Source organism: Labrus mixtus, chromosome 2 (genome assembly GCF_963584025.1).
Source record: "Labrus mixtus chromosome 2, fLabMix1.1, whole genome shotgun sequence".
In the NCBI taxonomy this organism is placed as follows: domain Eukaryota; kingdom Metazoa; phylum Chordata; class Actinopteri; order Labriformes; family Labridae; genus Labrus; species Labrus mixtus.
Genome location: NC_083613.1, coordinates 12921770 through 12939584, shown reverse-complemented (window position 1 = coordinate 12939584; position 17815 = coordinate 12921770). Strand labels below are relative to the sequence as shown.

The window sequence follows — 17815 nt, the reverse complement described above, 5'->3', positions numbered from 1 at the left end:
TTGTAAAGCGTTTGAGACTTGTTATGAATAGGCGCTATAGAAATAATGATTGATTGATTGATTGATGAGTAGGGTGTGACCGGTGAGCAGAGAGGATCAGAGGTGAGTCAATGCAAAAAGCTGAGATCCATACAGCAGAGCTGTGACAGAGCAGGGAACAAAAGAACTACTTCATCAAAAGAAATACATTTGTACTTTTTTGTTATGTCAATAAATTTGTTAACTAGGGTAAATAAACAATAAACATTTTGTTGTTTGCACAAAAACTTCATGCCACCCCTGCATAAGTCAATGCCTGGGCTGGGCCACCCCAGTCTAAAAAGTCTGGATTCCACCCTGCTTGTTTAACTAACGGGCTTCAAAGCACATGTTACTTTGTCCAGAAACAGGAGGACAGAGGGGGCAATAAGTGAATGACAGGGACTCAACTGAGTGAGTGACAGAGTCACTGACAAGCTTCAGCTGAGAGAGTCACGTCTGATTTCATTGCTAATACACTTGTCCTATTGGGACTGATAAATCCTAACAAAAAGACAAAGTTTGAGTTTTCTCTGCTCATCCATATTGTATTAAAAAAAAGCACAAACGGACTGTTTGTGTTACGACACGCAAATCAACAGAGTGAACAGTGCACCGCTCTCTCTCGGAAAGTGTCAATGTAGCTCGCCCATGAAGTGTCTTAAATATCTAGGACAGAGATATTATAGTGATCTTTAAGTGTATACTGCACACATCTGTTAAAGGGGTTTCCTTCAGTGGAATGGTTGTTTAGAGGTGTTGTTCGCAGGATGAGGATGAGTGCAGGAAATGCCTAGATCTAAGCTAGGATCCCCCACAGTGGAATGTGAACAAATGGACCCTTATGTCCAGAGGGTTGCCCAGGGACAGCTGGACAGGAGATTGTATCTGTGACCTGTGTTGTCCTTTGAGTTTATGACATATATATAACTGCAGAAACCCCTGCAGTTGTAGTAAGAGGGGTTGTCCTGAGTCCAGAGAGATACCCAAGAAGAAACAGATGTCCTCATGTGCCCTGTAACATTATGTATAAATAGCACTCTCAATGTATGTTCGGGAGAGATCACTTTTGGCTGTGTCTCTCCCAGGTCGAACCATGGCGAGCCTGGCGATGCTGTAACTTGTTTGTCAATAAAATGATCATTATGTAAGCAAGCCAGTGTCAACGGCAAATTTCTTCATTATCAAACATATCAACAACAAGGAAATCCACATCAATTTTGGCGTCACGGAACAGGATCAGTTGGGGCCTTCTGCAGTGGACGAGAGTTTCAGTGGGAGCATTCCTCCATCACCTCAGAGCGTGAGTGTTGTTTTTACACATTGGGGAGTTGATTCTGTCTGAAATTTGGCTCCACTGTCAAAGAACTGAAGTGCAATGATGTGTTGATGTTGGAGTAATTCTCTGTCTAAATTGGGGTTTATTGAGTTAAAAAATATATAAATAAAGGGAAATACAAGAAAAGAGAATAAGAGATAAATAAAAGAGAAGAAGAGATAAAATAAATAAAGAAAAGAGAAAAGAGAATAATAGATAAATAAGAGTTGAAAGGTAAAGTTAGCATAAGCGCAACAAGTAACTAGAGAACAGTTAGCTAAAAAACTATGCAAGTTTAACAAGGACAGGGCCCGTATCCTTTTAACAGTAAGTCATGTGTAAATTAGACACTGAAGTGAAAGTTGGCTTTAAGAAGTAGTCAAATTGAGTAAAAATAAAACAAAGGGGATCCCTGGCCAGGGAAATGGGAAATTTGAGAAATTAAACATATAATGTAGGAAATACAGAGATTAAATAGATGAGAAATAAAGAAGAGAAGTAAAAAGATGAAAAGTGAAGAGAAGAAATAAAGATAAAAGAGTTTTGAGAAAAGTGGAAAAATGAAAGTGCTGAATAAAGGGAACAGTGTGCATTGAAGCATGCAGTGTGAAGTAATTTGTTAAAAGACAATTTGTTAAAAGTTTGGCCAAAGTAAAACATTTTTGATAGAGGGAAAATTATAAATAAGTCGACTTTAAAATTTGAACTAAGGCGCGGTGGTTTTTGAGGTGTGTGTGTGTGTGTGTGTTTAAAGGCTGCTGGACAGTCTTGGTGCGCTGGGATGTGGATATGTGTAAAAGGCTGGAGTGATGTTTTTGTTGCTGTATAAATGATCCGGAAATGTTCTTGTTTGTGTGTGATTGATAAATAGAATAGATGTATTATTAAATAGGCATATATAGCAGGTGATTGGTTAAAGGTGATTTAGTAACTGATAAGGGGACATTTTCTGTTTCATAAGTGTTAAAATACCTATGAGCCTTTGTTCCAGAGGACGTTTATTTAATCTGATCTTCATCAGTGTTAAAATACCTATGAGCCCTTTGTTTCAGGGGACGTTTATATATACGACTTGATAAAATATGAGCCCCTCAGAGGACGTTCATATAATCTGATAAATATTAATGAGCCTAATAAAGGACGTTTATAGATAAATATATATAGTATCTGTTTTCTAACAGAAGTGGAGAGTGCAGTGAGGATAGTCTGCACATATTCAGGGAATAGGAATAGAGAAAATAAAATCGTCTGAGAAAGTTAAAACTGCCGGCTGATTGGAGTGTGAATTTTTCTCCTCTTTCTGTCTGTTTGTGTGTATGTGTGTGACCACATTATGCTGTGAATTTTGTCTGTTCAAAAGAATGAATAGTCTTATTTAAAATAGGTAGAAGTTAGTTTTTCAGAGGATACATTTTGTATTTGGCTGTTGATTGGGAGAATATTGTGCTGATTTCTGTGTGTCTGTAGACTCTGTGTATTAACTGCACTGGGTTTGGAGATGATGTTAACTCTTTGACAGCCAGGTTAGACTGGAAGCTCTTGAGAAATTTAGGAGGCGGTCCAAGAGGCGTTGCCTCAAATAGAGAGCCAATTAGATTCCTCCACTCTTCTTCTCTCTGGGGGACACAGAGGGAAGGAAAACACACCCCCAGCAGGGAGACAGCTTTTGACACAGATAGAAAAAAAAAAAGAAAAAACAATGAATGACAGATAATGTGTGCATATTTCACTGAATTGTTATTGCATTGTGTATATGAATTCAGAGTGATTAAAATTTTTGTTTTGTTTTCTTTCTGATTTCTCTATCTCTCTTTAGAGAGACTTGATAAAATGTGTCCAGTAATTGTGAGAGGTCAAAAATTAGAGTATAAGCCTTGGCAAAGTACAGATATGTCAAACATACTTGAAAAGTTACCCACTCTTCAGGATGGAGCACATCCTTGGATTTCAAAGTTAGAAGAGGTTTTGGTGGGAACACAGCCTGTCATGGGAGACATTAAGAGACTTTTGGCTAGCCTCATTGGGGTCCCAGCAATGGAGGAAATCCTGCAAGCAGCAGGCCTTAATAGATATGTGGCGACTGCAGTGTATGATCCAGAATTGTTAGCTGCAAGTAGAGGTCGGATGTGGAGAGCATTGAGAGATGCATTTCCAACAAACGTACAACCTGATAATATTTTCATTGAATCATTGGGTCCGCAGGAAAACCCAAGAGCTTATGTGTCTAGGGCTCATCAAGTGTGGAGAAATGTCACAGGAAATGACCCAGACTTAAATCAAATGGAGCAATCAATTTTGAGAGCTAAGATACAGAAGGGGTTGCCCCTACCAGTGAGGAGCAAGTTGGCAGAGGTGGTTGGTCTTGGTAGCATGGCAAAAGGTGTGTATAAGGATCACATAGCACATCAAGTTGAGCTATGTCGGAAAAAGGAGCATGACCAGAAAGAACAGGACCAGGAGACTCTTAGAAAACTTAACCAACTACAGCTGGTAGATAATAAGAAAGAGAAGAAACAAGCTGTGGTTATGCATAGTCAACCTCAATCAAATCAATTACCACCACAATCGCAGCATGAACAGATCCAGTTTCAGCTACCTCAGCTGTTATCCGTGATTCCCACTGCACCTTTTCCACAGTCAGTTTTTGATAAACCACAGATAGGAAGTTTAGGAAGAGGTAGAGGAGGAAATTTCCAACAGTCTTCAGGAATGTGTCATAATTGTGGACAGCTAAGCCACTTTGCTTGAGAATGTTACAGAACAGAGGAAGAATAGAGGAGGTTTCAGAGGAGTATAGATAGATGCTGAGGTTGGAGAGGACTTTTCTGTTGTTTACAGGAAAGGTCAAGGAGTTAGATTTATGTTGAAGGAATTGTAAGGTAGAATAGTGAAGGTTCAGGAAGTAGAGAGATAAGTGAATGCTCAGATAATTAAATTGTTAGACCTGCTAGGTCTGATGATTTAGGAAGCACATGGTTTAGCTCATGTGCAAGGGGGGAGTTAGGAGAAAGATTATGAAAGAGTATGGTTTTTGGGTACTGTATTTGCTTGAGCAGGTTGATTATGTCATAGGCAGGTGTACAATTTGTCTAAAAACAATGTTAGGACACCAAAAGGTCCTATGTGTGTGTTAGTTGTGGATTTTGTTGATATGATAAGACCGGTAGGAGGTAAAAGATATATGCTAGTTGTTGTGGATAGATTTTCAAGATGGCTTGAAGCCTGTCCAACTAAGCAGAAAGATGCTCAGTCTGCTGCCAAGAAAGTTTTTGTGTTGTGAGGTTATAAGCAGGTGGGGTCTCCCAGACTGCATATCTTCAGATAATGGGAAAGAGTTTGTGAATAAAACAGTAAGACTAATTTTGAAAAATTGGGAATTAAATAACGTCTAGTTGTTTATCATCTGCAAATCCAAGGTGTTTGTGAAAAAATGAATGATGTGTTAAAAAATGTATTGTTAAAATCTGCCAACACATAGGTCTGAATTTGATGAAGGTGTTTCTGTTGGTGTTAATGGTGTTTTGATTAAAGTCACTTAGAGGTAAAAGTTTAAATTTAACTGGAGGTGACTGTTATACTTTGATCCCTGATGCTACTGACAATATGACTAGTGTCATAGATGCATTGAAACTTGTAAGGAATTCATTTGGTCCATCAGAAGGAGCAGGATGGTCTGCGAATGCTTGGTTACAAGACCAATTAGGACCAATGGGAGCTATAGTGGCTCAGATTCTGGTGGCTATTCTTCTATCACTATGTGTGATGTTTTGTTTTTGTACGCTGTTGTTGACCTTTGCTAAAGCTATGATATTGAGATTTGAAGTTAGTAGATCAATTAGGGAGAAAACATTCAGATGCCACTACTGAGTGGTAATGATCTAAGCGAAGATGAGGAGGTCATAGAGATTGGACAAGAACTGGTAGAGAAATATCCATTTTGAATATCTGACTTCATCATTGACTCCCTATTATTTTGAACAAAGAAGGGAATGGATAAAAGGGGGGAAATTGAATATGTTAATCATGTAGTGGAATAATGTGAAAGTATGATACAAAGATGAATATTTTTGATGTTTTTGTATGTGCAAAGATACTGGTTGTTGATTTTTCTTCCTAGGACAATATTTGGGAAGACCAAAGTGAGGGTGGCTAATTGTCCAGAGATCCTTCCAGCCTAATGGACTTGAACAACCAAACTTAGGAAAATGGAGGATGGAAATGAACAGTGGAAACCTGAATGAGGACATCATGATGAGGGGTTTCGATTGAAAAATCATTGAAGGGTTATTACAGTAGAAGCTGATGCTGCTAAAAAGCAACAGTTTTGATATATACGTATGTTTTATGTATGTTTTTATAGTATTGGATTTTCTTCATTACAATGTAACTTGTATTATTGGTTACTATAATGTACTTTTTACTCTATAGTAGGTATTTTTAGTAAAACATATTATTTGGATTAGTATTGGAGTTTTCAGGAACTGTATGAGATGCATATATTGGGACCTCAGGTGTTTTCTTTCTTTATCGATCTTTAGGGAAATTGGTGTTAGGTAGGGAAAGGTCCATTGGAAGGTGCGATGGGTCGACCAGCCTGACTTTGGACAACTTTTTTGATTTTATTTCTGAGAGTTTAAATGTATGCATTTCTATATCGTCCTATAAAGTTTTTATAACCTTTTTCTTTTTGATTGGTTTGGAGTGCTATATGTGGTTGCCTGGGGCAGAGGGACCGTGAGAGAGTTTTCCTGTCTAGATTGTTTGATGGATAAAAAAGAAAGATAGCTGCCAGATGGTACAGATGGTATGCCAGAGATATTATAGTGATCTTTAAGTGTATACTGCACACATCTGTTAAAGGGGTTTCCTTCAGTGGAATGGTTGCTTAGAGGTGTTGTTTGCAGGATGAGGATGAGTGCAGGAAATGCCTAGATCTAAGCTAGGATCCCCCACAGTGGAATGTGAACAAATGGACCCTTATGTCCAGAGGGTTGCCCAGGGACAGCTGGACAGGAGATTGTATCTGTGACCTGTGTTGTCCTTTGAGTTTATGACATACATATAACTGCAGAAACCCCTGCAGTTGTAGTAAGAGGGGTTGTCCTGAGTCCAGAGAGATACCCAAGAAGAAACAGATGTCCTCATGTGCCCTGTAACATTGTGTATAAATAGCACTCTCAATGTATGTTCGGGAGAGATCACTTTTGGCTGTGTCTCTCCCAGGTCGAACCATGGCGAGCCTGGCGATGCTGTAACTTGTTTGTCAATAAAATGATCATTATGTAAGCAAGCCAGTGTCAACGGCAAATTTCTAAATTATCAAACATATCAACAACAAGGAAATCCACATCACCCACCAACGATCTAACTCCCTCCGTTAGGAATATACACCAATAAAAGATACAGTCGGCATCAAGGGGAACGCCCACAAAACATCACATCCGGTTTGGGCTGAGGGCGAAAACAAACCGCTAGACACAATGCTAAAGGCCTGCTGTGTTCCCTTTGTCTCTACAAATAAACTGAGAAAGTCAAATCTGAGGTTTTAAATGTTCTCCCACAGAAGCACAGAGCAGAGTACAAGAGACGGGAAGCGGGAGGAAGAGCTTAGTTGCCAGTTGGATCCAAAATTTAAACGTGTATGCCTGTAGTCAGAACTGCATCACTGCAGTACAGTTAACTTAAACATAATTTTTACCTTATACAAACTGTGGAAGATTATTTCAAGGGGACCATGTAGGATTAACAGTTAAAAGGCAAGTGAAATGCATCACATGTTTTGCTAAATGAGCTATCTTAATGGTTGTCCAGTACCAGGTTACTCATTTTATGTTACGTGTAATTGATAAAATTTTAAATGAATGTGATATTGTCTGTTACCGGTGATTCAATCGGGTAAATATATATGGGAACGATATTTTGGGCCATTCAGCTCATTCGTCTGGTCTTTTAAAACGTATCTGACAACAATTCTATCCTATTCTTTTAATTTCATTTATATATCTTTCTTTGTCAATATACAGAAATAAATGAGTATGGGACATGACACCTTGTAAGTTCTAGCATCGCAGTTTCAAATCTGTGCCTTTGTATTATTAGTGGCTGGGGGAAAGGATCCTTTTCCGCCACGGGACACCCCACCCCCAACTATGACGCAATGCCAACTGTTTTTATAATCCATAGAAATCATCAAAAAGAAGGAGAAAGAGGATTGTGAAAAATTGACATACCATTCATAGAGTTTTTGCCCTGTAGGAGCAGCGTGCTTTAAGCGAGTGTCAATTAAAATATGAAACGTTGCTGGGGGAATAATAGCTGTCTCGTAAATGTTTCAGGGAAATCTTTTAAAAAGTCAATACAAACCATATAGGAGATGCGTGGCAGTGTGCGTGTGTCAAAGACGAAAACTCGCTCTGGATTTGTACACTTTGGCAGAGCAGAGACATGGTCTGCGGATTTAGATGAAGTCTCGAGGCATTTTAGAAATCTAGTTACTCGATTTACTCGAGGACTCGTTTCAGCCGTACATGATATTGTGTACGAGTAAATTATTTTCTCCTGAAGGAGTGGTGTACACCCTAAAAATACACTCTCCATGCTCTCTGATACATAGAGTTAGGATTTATCATTGATAATCATCAGATAGGCTAATTATACTTTTTAAATAGATTTGTAGTGCAAGATTTGATGCTTTTTATGGTGCCATACTGAGAAACATTGAATATGAGCAGTATGTACATGTAAGGGTTAATCAGAGCTCAAATCACAAATAAGAAACACTTAGAGTCTCTGTTGATTAATTGTCAATAACCATCAAAGTCTTGTGCGTAACAACACATTAATAAGAGCAAAGAAACCACAACAAATTATCAGAGAAAATAAAAAAGGTTCAGTCGCTTCATTTTAAAGATTCATGAATGCATTAAATAACCTGCTGCATTAGATTACTGTGATGAATAAGGGCTGCAACTTTGAATGAAGGGTTTTAAAGGTTTGGGCACTTTAAAAGAGATCAGCCAGAATAGAACAATAAAGCATCTGAAGAAGAGTTCTGCTCACATGACATTCTGTAGAATAAACTGCTCGCTGACCCGAGGTCTGCAGAGACTTTAAGTTCCTCTAAGAGTGGTCTCATCACACTGATTTTCTCTCATGCCTTTTGCTGCTAGTTTACCTCTCTGTCTGTGTGTCTGTGTGTGTATTATAAATATAAATTAATTTGAAGTAAGTTCACTGGTTTAAACAATATGTAGACATTTAAGTTAATATTTTATACAATTAAATCCTGGATTAAGTAAATCTTCTAGCTGATACTACAGTCCTTGATAGTAGTGCATGCTGACAGGTCACATCTGATTACAGGTTAAATATTCTGTATTATATTTTATACTGCTTGTGACTTGCTTTTTTCCACGATTAATATATTTTAAAAAATGTTGAAATGTGGATTAAATTAAGGTTAAATCATCCACTATTTAAAAGACATAAAATGATTTTGCAGTCAACAAGTATTCATGAGATGAAAGCCTGACCCTCCCCCCCCTGCATTGAATGGAAGTGTGTGTGTGTGTTTGTGTGTGTGTTGTATGGGATGGTTCAGGGTCCTTTATACATGTGTTTTGGATTTCATAGGTGTGTTTGAATCTATTTGTGTATATTCTAATAACTGTGAACCGATCATCCTTTTCTGACGGCTGCAGCCAACAATCATTTTCACATCTCATCACACTCATGATCATCATCTTGTTTAATCTTAAATTTAAATAAAAGTTTCATTTAGATGATGCAAAGCTCCCCCAAAAACCTCAAGTTTCAGGTAACAAAAGAATCAGCTTTATTTATCGTCTGTCATTAACTAGAACATTGATTTTTCAGTAATGTGCATGAAGAAACATGGAACATTATCACATTTAGAACGGGGGAAACAACTTTTACATTCACATTATTGCTTAACAAATGACTTTTAATAAGTTGAATAACAAGAATTCCCTTTTGTTTTACTAAACGTTGCAGCTCTCGACTTCAAACTGAGTCCCTAATCTTTCAAACATCACGCTGCTTAGAGGGAGTAGAGCAAAGGAGAAATAAGGAAAGGCACAAATGCACAGTGTGATATCAAACATATGTACAACAATCCAGAAATCACACATCCAAACCTAAAGGACAGGTGCAGAGTCAAGCAAAAAAAAGTGAAAGAGACCTCAGGGCTCCAATATCCCTGAAACGTATTTCACCGGGGTGACAGTCTGAGCAACACCTGCTCTTCATCACCCTGGTGGAATACATTTCTAGAGCCGGCAGTGTGCTAGACATCTTTCTCTTTGTTTCAGTGACATCAAACATATGACATAAAACATTCGGCATGTGCACTGATCATTTTGCATACCTGACAGATGTTTGATAATTGTTCACACTCAGGCTAAACAGGTGATAAACATCATGTCTTTAAAGTATATTAGTCAGAGACGAGTACTGCTCCAGGATCTTCAGTGTGACAATGATCTTGATCGCTTTTCTAAACCACGGATAGAACAAAGCATATATGAGAGGGTTCAAACAAGAGTTAAAGTACAGCAGCCAAGTCACGATGGCCCACGACGATGCACTGTTTGATATGTCTTGTCCTGCAAGAGAGGGGTAGTAATATGGACAGAAAGTTATCAAAAACACCAGTATGACTATGCCCAGAGTCCTGGCCGCCTTTCTCTCTGATTTCATTGCGGTGATTCGAACCTTGCCGACTGCAGCCCCTGTAATATATATGGCACGAGCCTGAGACACTGCCACGATAAACACTCTCATGTGCAGAACAAGGATGACCACACAGGGGCCGATAAAGGTGAACACGAGGTCCACTGTTCCTGACACATAGTTAATCACCACCACACACTCCCCAAAGCAAGAGTTATATCTGTCGGGCTGCCTCAGATGTTCCTTTAAGATCAGCACGGTGTAAAGGATTGAGCAGGCCCAACACAGACACACACACAGCTCCACTCGGCTGCGAGTGATTTGGTTGGAGTACTGCAGAGGATGACAAATAGCTACATAGCGATCGATCGATATGAGCACCATGTTCCCCACAGAGGCCGAGGTAAGAGTGAAGACTATAATGCCAGACATAGCACACATGAGATTTCCCAGCAGCCAGCAGGTTTCTATGAACCGCACCATTTCCACCGGCATCACCAGCAGCCCGACAAGGAGGTCCGAGATGGCCAGGGAGAGCAGGAGCAGGTTGGTGGGGGTGTGAAGCTGTCTGAAGTGAGAGATGGAGATGATGACAAGCAGGTTGAGAACAACAGTGAGGACAGCGATGGAGGAGAGCAAAGCATAGAAGAGGATGGCCTCAGTGCGAGGGCGCATTATACCCCTGCAAGAAGAGTTGAGGAGCTGAGGGTAGCAGAGCTCGGCTCCCTGCTGGTCATCCATCATCCAGCTCTGAGGGGAGATGGTGACCTGATCCTGCTGAGCTCAGTCTGCTCTCTGAGTGCCAGAATTATCACAGCTCACTTATCCCTGTCAGTTCTATAGGCAAATGGGCGGCTGTAGTCAGTATTGTCTTTTCTTCTGATCGCTCCTCCTCTTCCTCACCTCTCCCTTGGTTATTCCCCCCTCCCTCCTACCGTTTAATTCCACTGTTACATGATGCAACATAAAAGTTTAATGCAACCGACAGAAAACTTTTCTCTGAACTGTAAAGCTTAAAGTAAACTGTAAAAGGGCCGCGCTATAATGCAGTTCAATGTCATCGGACACTGGTTTGCTCTCCTTTCCCCAGACCAACCTGCTGACATGTTTTGGGGCTTAGCCTTCATTATTGTGGCCCCCAACCTATGGAACTCTCCGGGTAGTTATCTGCAATGCTACATCCTTGGATTTATTCAAATAACTTTTGAAAACCTAACCGTTTAGCTCAGCTTGTGGACTTGGTTAATTGTGTTGTCTTGTTTGTATTCTGATGTAAAGCACCATTGGGTCCCTTCAAAGGCGCTCTATAGATCATTATTATTTAACTGTGCAACTGATGATTGGGGATGAGCTGCAAAAAAACTCCTTCTTCAGACCGTCGTTTCCGGCCGCAATACTTACGTCCCTGTTACGTTTCGCCTTCAATCTTACTGTCAAAGTGACCCCACGCACACCGCCCTGTGTGTGTGTGAGGAGCTCCCGCTGTGACGAGTAGGAACCAAAGACCTCAATTTATTACTGTACCCTTCTCAGTTGACCAGGTACTGGAGACCCCTTCCTATACGCCGTGTGCAAAGTAGCTGACTACCGTATAAGCTGGAGCTCCATCAATGACTCTGGGTGGTGGAAGAGGAAGAGCAGCAGGAACCAGCAGTCTCTCACAACCAGGCTTGACTTTAAAAACATGGAAAGTTAGGTGGATCTGCATAGACTTAGGTAACTTGAACCTCACTGACGAGGGCTTGACAATCTTCTGTATTTGAAAAGACTTCTTAGACTCTACCCACAAGGGTAGATCCCGGGTGCTGTTGGGATCTCCATGTGTTAAAACAAAGGTCCGGCCTGCAGCCAATACAGAGGCCTGAGTACAATAACTTTAAATGACTCTTACTCCCAGCATGCCCTGCAACATCTAACACATAGGTGTTAAGTATAGGGTCGATAAAATTAGTCTCCTCTCATTGTTCTATATCTTCACATGCTTCCAGCTTCAGAGGTGACACCCATCTCTACCTTGCCTAATTCCACGGCCTTGTCTAAGAGTTTTGGCGCAATCAGTAATCAGTAACTATCTGGTTCTAGCACAGAGAGAGATTCTTTCCTGTTATTCTCGTCAATGTTGGTGAACGCAATTAGACAGGAGTGCTACAGACAGCCACTGTCACCTGAAGAAGAGTACACCAAGGAAAATCTACTCCTGCCATCAGAAAGACAATAGAGCATAAATCTGACTCCTGCTGCCGTCTCTTTTCATCTGCCATGGAAACCTGGATCTATTGATTTTAACATGCAACACATTGAAGACCAACCGAACTTTGAAACAGTCATCAGAAAAGTGATTCCAATAAAGGCTTTAGTCTGGTCACAGAATAGTTTAGGAAGGTTTATTTTATAACAATTGATAATTGTGCATTATTGTTGACTGAACGTCACATTCTGTTTATTATCTGCTGTAAGCTGCTGCATTTGTTTTTGTTGCTGAACCGCTGTGTTCGCCTACCTGTGTTTAATCACTGCTGTACAAGCTTACTCACAGTTAACGTCTTTCACAATCAGAAAGACCAGTGTACCTGCCGTTGAATCAAAGTCCGGCCACTGGCTTTCTGGTGTTTAAGTTATAGTTACTGAACTCAGCTCAGAGAGATCAAGCTAAGCCACGCGACATCCTTTGTCTTTTTCCACCATTTTGTACCTACGTGACGTAGCTCCACATAGTGCTCTCATCTGCCCTCTATCTTCCCCCCTCTCTCTCTGTCTCTCTTTCACACACACACACACACACACACACACACACACATCGGCATGCTGTTTGTTTGTAGATATTTTGTTTGATTGTGTTTCATTGATTGACTTGACAATTGATTGGCTTTGTTAAATAAATTCTGTTATAACTGAAAGAGCAGTTGTTTGTGATTACTGGTGTATTTGCATTGTGATATAAGCTGGGTGCGAGGGCCTTGTGTACGGATTTCACGCCTTCAATTGACTAAATATAGGTTATTAATAATAGTAATTAATTAACTAATTTGAGACTGATTTTAGTGATATTTGGATATTCTGTTCTCTGATCTCAGAGTGGTGCCCCAAATTAATTAAACTAAGTTTAATAATATTGTTAATTTATATTAATAATTAAATTAAAATAATTGTTAATAATATGACCAAATTTGACTATATAAAACCCCAACAGTGGATAACCGTACTTTCTGGCCACCTTGGTAGTTGGGAGGCACGGTGCGTTGGCGATTGGCAGTTCTTGAATAAGGTTCTTTCGAGCTGAGGTGGCTGGCCCTGGCTTGAACCCATGTCCAACATCAATAGCGGATGAAGGCCTCGACTGAAGGACAGAAAACCTCCTTCTCTTGGACAGGAAACAACAGAAGTTGGAACCCCTTTGCACATTGGAGAGGGGACAAGCCAGTGGCAGAGCTGGTAAATGTGTTGTGGGTATATTCCACCCACAAAAGCTGTCGAGACCAGGATGATGGGTCCTTGGAAGAGACGTCTCCATCTCCTGGTAATACATTCCATCTGCCCGTTGGACTGTGGATGGAACCCAGAGGACAAACTAACAGTGGCCCCGAGGAGAAGTGAATCGGGACTTGATGGTCTGGATGGCCTCATCAGCTGAAGAGTACCACCGGAACAGCACTTTGGAGGAGGTCAGGGCTTTGAGGGGACCACCTACTGTGTTGTAGCTCCGGATGAACCTGCAGTCACCGTTGGCGAACCACAGAACCCTTTTGAAGTTGGTTGCGGGAATCGGGAACGGGCCAATGAAAAACTGGAGAAACCTTGGCAGTGTCCATCTGGATGATTCCCTGCCCACCAATGTACTCCAGGAATGAGACAGACAGGGAGTGAAACTCACACTTTTAAGTTTTGACAAAAAAGTGAGTTCTCCAGGAGGTGTTGAAGGACTGTCTAAACATGATGAACATGTTCCTCTTTATTCTTGGAAAAGATCCGAAAGTCGTCCAGATAGACGAACACAAACTTGTTCAGCATGTCTCTGAGGATACGATTGACCAGGGCTTGAAAAAAGCTGGGGCATTGGTGAGAGTGTGACAGTGGGAGTATTGGTAGTCAGAGGCAGACGGGTAATCAGTCCAAGGATGAGTGTGGGAAAGCCTTACATGGAGGTGAAGAACAATCTTGCAACAAACTGGTGAATGGGAGAGGATTAAGTACCTGTTTGATTACGGATGATCTGCAGCTGTGTGCCCAGGTGTACTGAGTTGCTTGATGAGTCTTGAGGCTTGATTGTCCCTGACGCCCAGCCAGTATCATCGGACTGTGTCTTGCCTTAACCACCGCCCGACCCCCAGGCTCCACCATTGGACTGTGGCGTCCCAACCACCAGCTGACACTCAGCCACCACCATCAGACTGTGTTGTCCCAACCACCAGCTGACGCTTAGCCACCACCATCAGACTGTGTCATCCCCACAATCACAGCATCCTCATTCATGCACGGCCTGCTCCGATCTCCACCTCAGCTGTAAGGAAGTGTGGACAACAGGAACGTGAGGAATACAAAGTAAAAATCCTGCCAGCAGATTATTCCATATGCTTTTTTGTAAAGCGTTTGAGACTTGTTATGAATAGGCGCTATAGAAATAATGATTGATTGATTGATTGATGAGTAGGGTGTGACCGGTGAGCAGAGAGGATCAGAGGTGAGTCAATGCAAAAAGCTGAGATCCATACAGCAGAGCTGTGACAGAGCAGGGAACAAAAGAACTACTTCATCAAAAGAAATACATTTGTACTTTTTTGTTATGTCAATAAATTTGTTAACTAGGGTAAATAAACAATAAACATTTTGTTGTTTGCACAAAAACTTCATGCCACCCCTGCATAAGTCAATGCCTGGGCTGGGCCACCCCAGTCTAAAAAGTCTGGATTCCACCCTGCTTGTTTAACTAACGGGCTTCAAAGCACATGTTACTTTGTCCAGAAACAGGAGGACAGAGGGGGCAATAAGTGAATGACAGGGACTCAACTGAGTGAGTGACAGAGTCACTGACAAGCTTCAGCTGAGAGAGTCACGTCTGATTTCATTGCTAATACACTTGTCCTATTGGGACTGATAAATCCTAACAAAAAGACAAAGTTTGAGTTTTCTCTGCTCATCCATATTGTATTAAAAAAAAGCACAAACGGACTGTTTGTGTTACGACATGCAAATCAACAGAGTGAACAGTGCACCGCTCTCTCTCGTAAAGTGTCAATGTAGCTCGCCCATGAAGTGTCTTAAATATCTAGGACAGAGATATTATAGTGATCTTTAAGTGTATACTGCACACATCTGTTAAAGGGGTTTCCTTCAGTGGAATGGTTGTTTAGAGGTGTTGTTCGCAGGATGAGGATGAGTGCAGGAAATGCCTAGATCTAAGCTAGGATCCCCCACAGTGGAATGTGAACAAATGGACCCTTATGTCCAGAGGGTTGCCCAGGGACAGCTGGACAGGAGATTGTATCTGTGACCTGTGTTGTCCTTTGAGTTTATGACATATATATAACTGCAGAAACCCCTGCAGTTGTAGTAAGAGGGGTTGTCCTGAGTCCAGAGAGATACCCAAGAATAAACAGATGTCCTCATGTGCCCTGTAACATTATGTATAAATAGCACTCTCAATGTATGTTCGGGAGAGATCACTTTTGGCTGTGTCTCTCCCAGGTCGAACCATGGCGAGCCTGGCGATGCTGTAACTTGTTTGTCAATAAAATGATCATTATGTAAGCAAGCCAGTGTCAACGGCAAATTTCTTCATTATCAAACATATCAACAACAAGGAAATCCACATCAATTTTGACGTCACGGAACAGGATCAGTTGGGGCCTTCTGCAGTGGACGAGAGTTTCAGTGGGAGCATTCCTCCATCACCTCAGAGCGTGAGTGTTGTTTTTACACATTGGGGAGTTGATTCTGTCTGAAATTTGGCTCCACTGTCAAAGAACTGAAGTGCAATGATGTGTTGATGTTGGAGTAATTCTCTGTCTAAATTGGGGTTTATTGAGTTAAAAAATATATAAATAAAGGGAAATACAAGAAAAGAGAATAAGAGATAAAATAAATAAAGAAAAGAGAAAAGAGAATAATAGATAAATAAGAGTTGAAAGGTAAAGTTAGCATAAGCGCAACAAGTAACTAGAGAACAGTTAGCTAAAAAACTATGCAAGTTTAACAAGGACAGGGCCCGTATCCTTTTAACAGTAAGTCATGTGTAAATTAGACACTGAAGTGAAAGTTGGCTTTAAGAAGTAGTCAAATTGAGTAAAAATAAAACAAAGGGGATCCCTGGCCAGGGAAATGGGAAATTTGAGAAATTAAACATATAATGTAGGAAATACAGAGATTAAATAGATGAGAAATAAAGAAGAGAAGTAAAAAGATGAAAAGTGAAGAGAAGAAATAAAGATAAAAGAGTTTTGAGAAAAGTGGAAAAATGAAAGTGCTGAATAAAGGGAACAGTGTGCATTGAAGCATGCAGTGTGAAGTAATTTGTTAAAAGACAATTTGTTAAAAGTTTGGCCAAAGTAAAACATTTTTGATAGAGGGAAAATTATAAATAAGTCGACTTTAAAATTTGAACTAAGGCGCGGTGGTTTTTGAGGTGTGTGTGTGTGTGTGTTTAAAGGCTGCTGGACAGTCTTGGTGCGCTGGGATGTGGATATGTGTAAAAGGCTGGAGTGATGTTTTTGTTGCTGTATAAATGATCCGGAAATGTTCTTGTTTGTGTGTGATTGATAAATAGAATAGATGTATTATTAAATAGGCATATATAGCAGGTGATTGGTTAAAGGTGATTTAGTAACTGATAAGGGGACATTTTCTGTTTCATAAGTGTTAAAATACCTATGAGCCTTTGTTCCAGAGGACGTTTATTTAATCTGATCTTCATCAGTGTTAAAATACCTATGAGCCCTTTGTTTCAGGGGACGTTTATATATACGACTTGATAAAATATGAGCCCCTCAGAGGACGTTCATATAATCTGATAAATATTAATGAGCCTAATAAAGGACGTTTATAGATAAATATATATAGTATCTGTTTTCTAACAGAAGTGGAGAGTGCAGTGAGGATAGTCTGCACATATTTAGGGAATAGGAATAGAGAAAATAAAATCGTCTGAGAAAGTTAAAACTGCCGGCTGATTGGAGTGTGAATTTTTCTCCTCTTTCTGTCTGTTTGTGTGTATGTGTGTGACCACATTATGCTGTGAATTTTGTCTGTTCAAAAGAATGAATAGTCTTATTTAAAATAGGTAGAAGTTAGTTTTTCAGAGGATACATTTTGTATTTGGCTGTTGATTGGGAGAATATTGTGCTGATTTCTGTGTGTCTGTAGACTCTGTGTATTAACTGCACTGGGTTTGGAGATGATGTTAACTCTTTGACAGCCAGGTTAGACTGGAAGCTCTTGAGAAATTTAGGAGGCGGTCCAAGAGGCGTTGCCTCAAATAGAGAGCCAATTAGATTCCTCCACTCTTCTTCTCTCTGGGGGACACAGAGGGAAGGAAAACACACCCCCAGCAGGGAGACAGCTTTTGACACAGATAGAAAAAAAAAAAGAAAAAACAATGAATGACAGATAATGTGTGCATATTTCACTGAATTGTTATTGCATTGTGTATATGAATTCAGAGTGATTAAAATTTTTGTTTTGTTTTCTTTCTGATTTCTCTATCTCTCTTTAGAGAGACTTGATAAAATGTGTCCAGTAATTGTGAGAGGTCAAAAATTAGAGTATAAGCCTTGGCAAAGTACAGATATGTCAAAC

The 17815-nt window shown here is 40.3% G+C and overlaps 1 protein-coding gene across 1 annotated transcript; it reads right to left on the bottom strand.

Moving 5' to 3' along the window:
- Positions 1 to 9648: 9648 nt before the first annotated feature.
- Positions 9649 to 10795, bottom strand: LOC132954563 (trace amine-associated receptor 13c-like). Its single transcript, XM_061027150.1, has one exon. The coding sequence runs from the start codon at positions 10769 to 10771 to the stop codon at positions 9782 to 9784; it is 990 nt and encodes a 329-aa protein (XP_060883133.1). The 5' UTR covers positions 10772 to 10795; the 3' UTR covers positions 9649 to 9781.
- Positions 10796 to 17815: the final 7020 nt, after the last annotated feature.

What these genes read in the sequence shown, in the direction of transcription:
- LOC132954563 (XM_061027150.1), bottom strand. Translation starts at nt 10,771, where the DNA reads ATGATGGATGACCAGCAGGGAGCCGAGCTCTGCTACCCTCAGCTCCTC.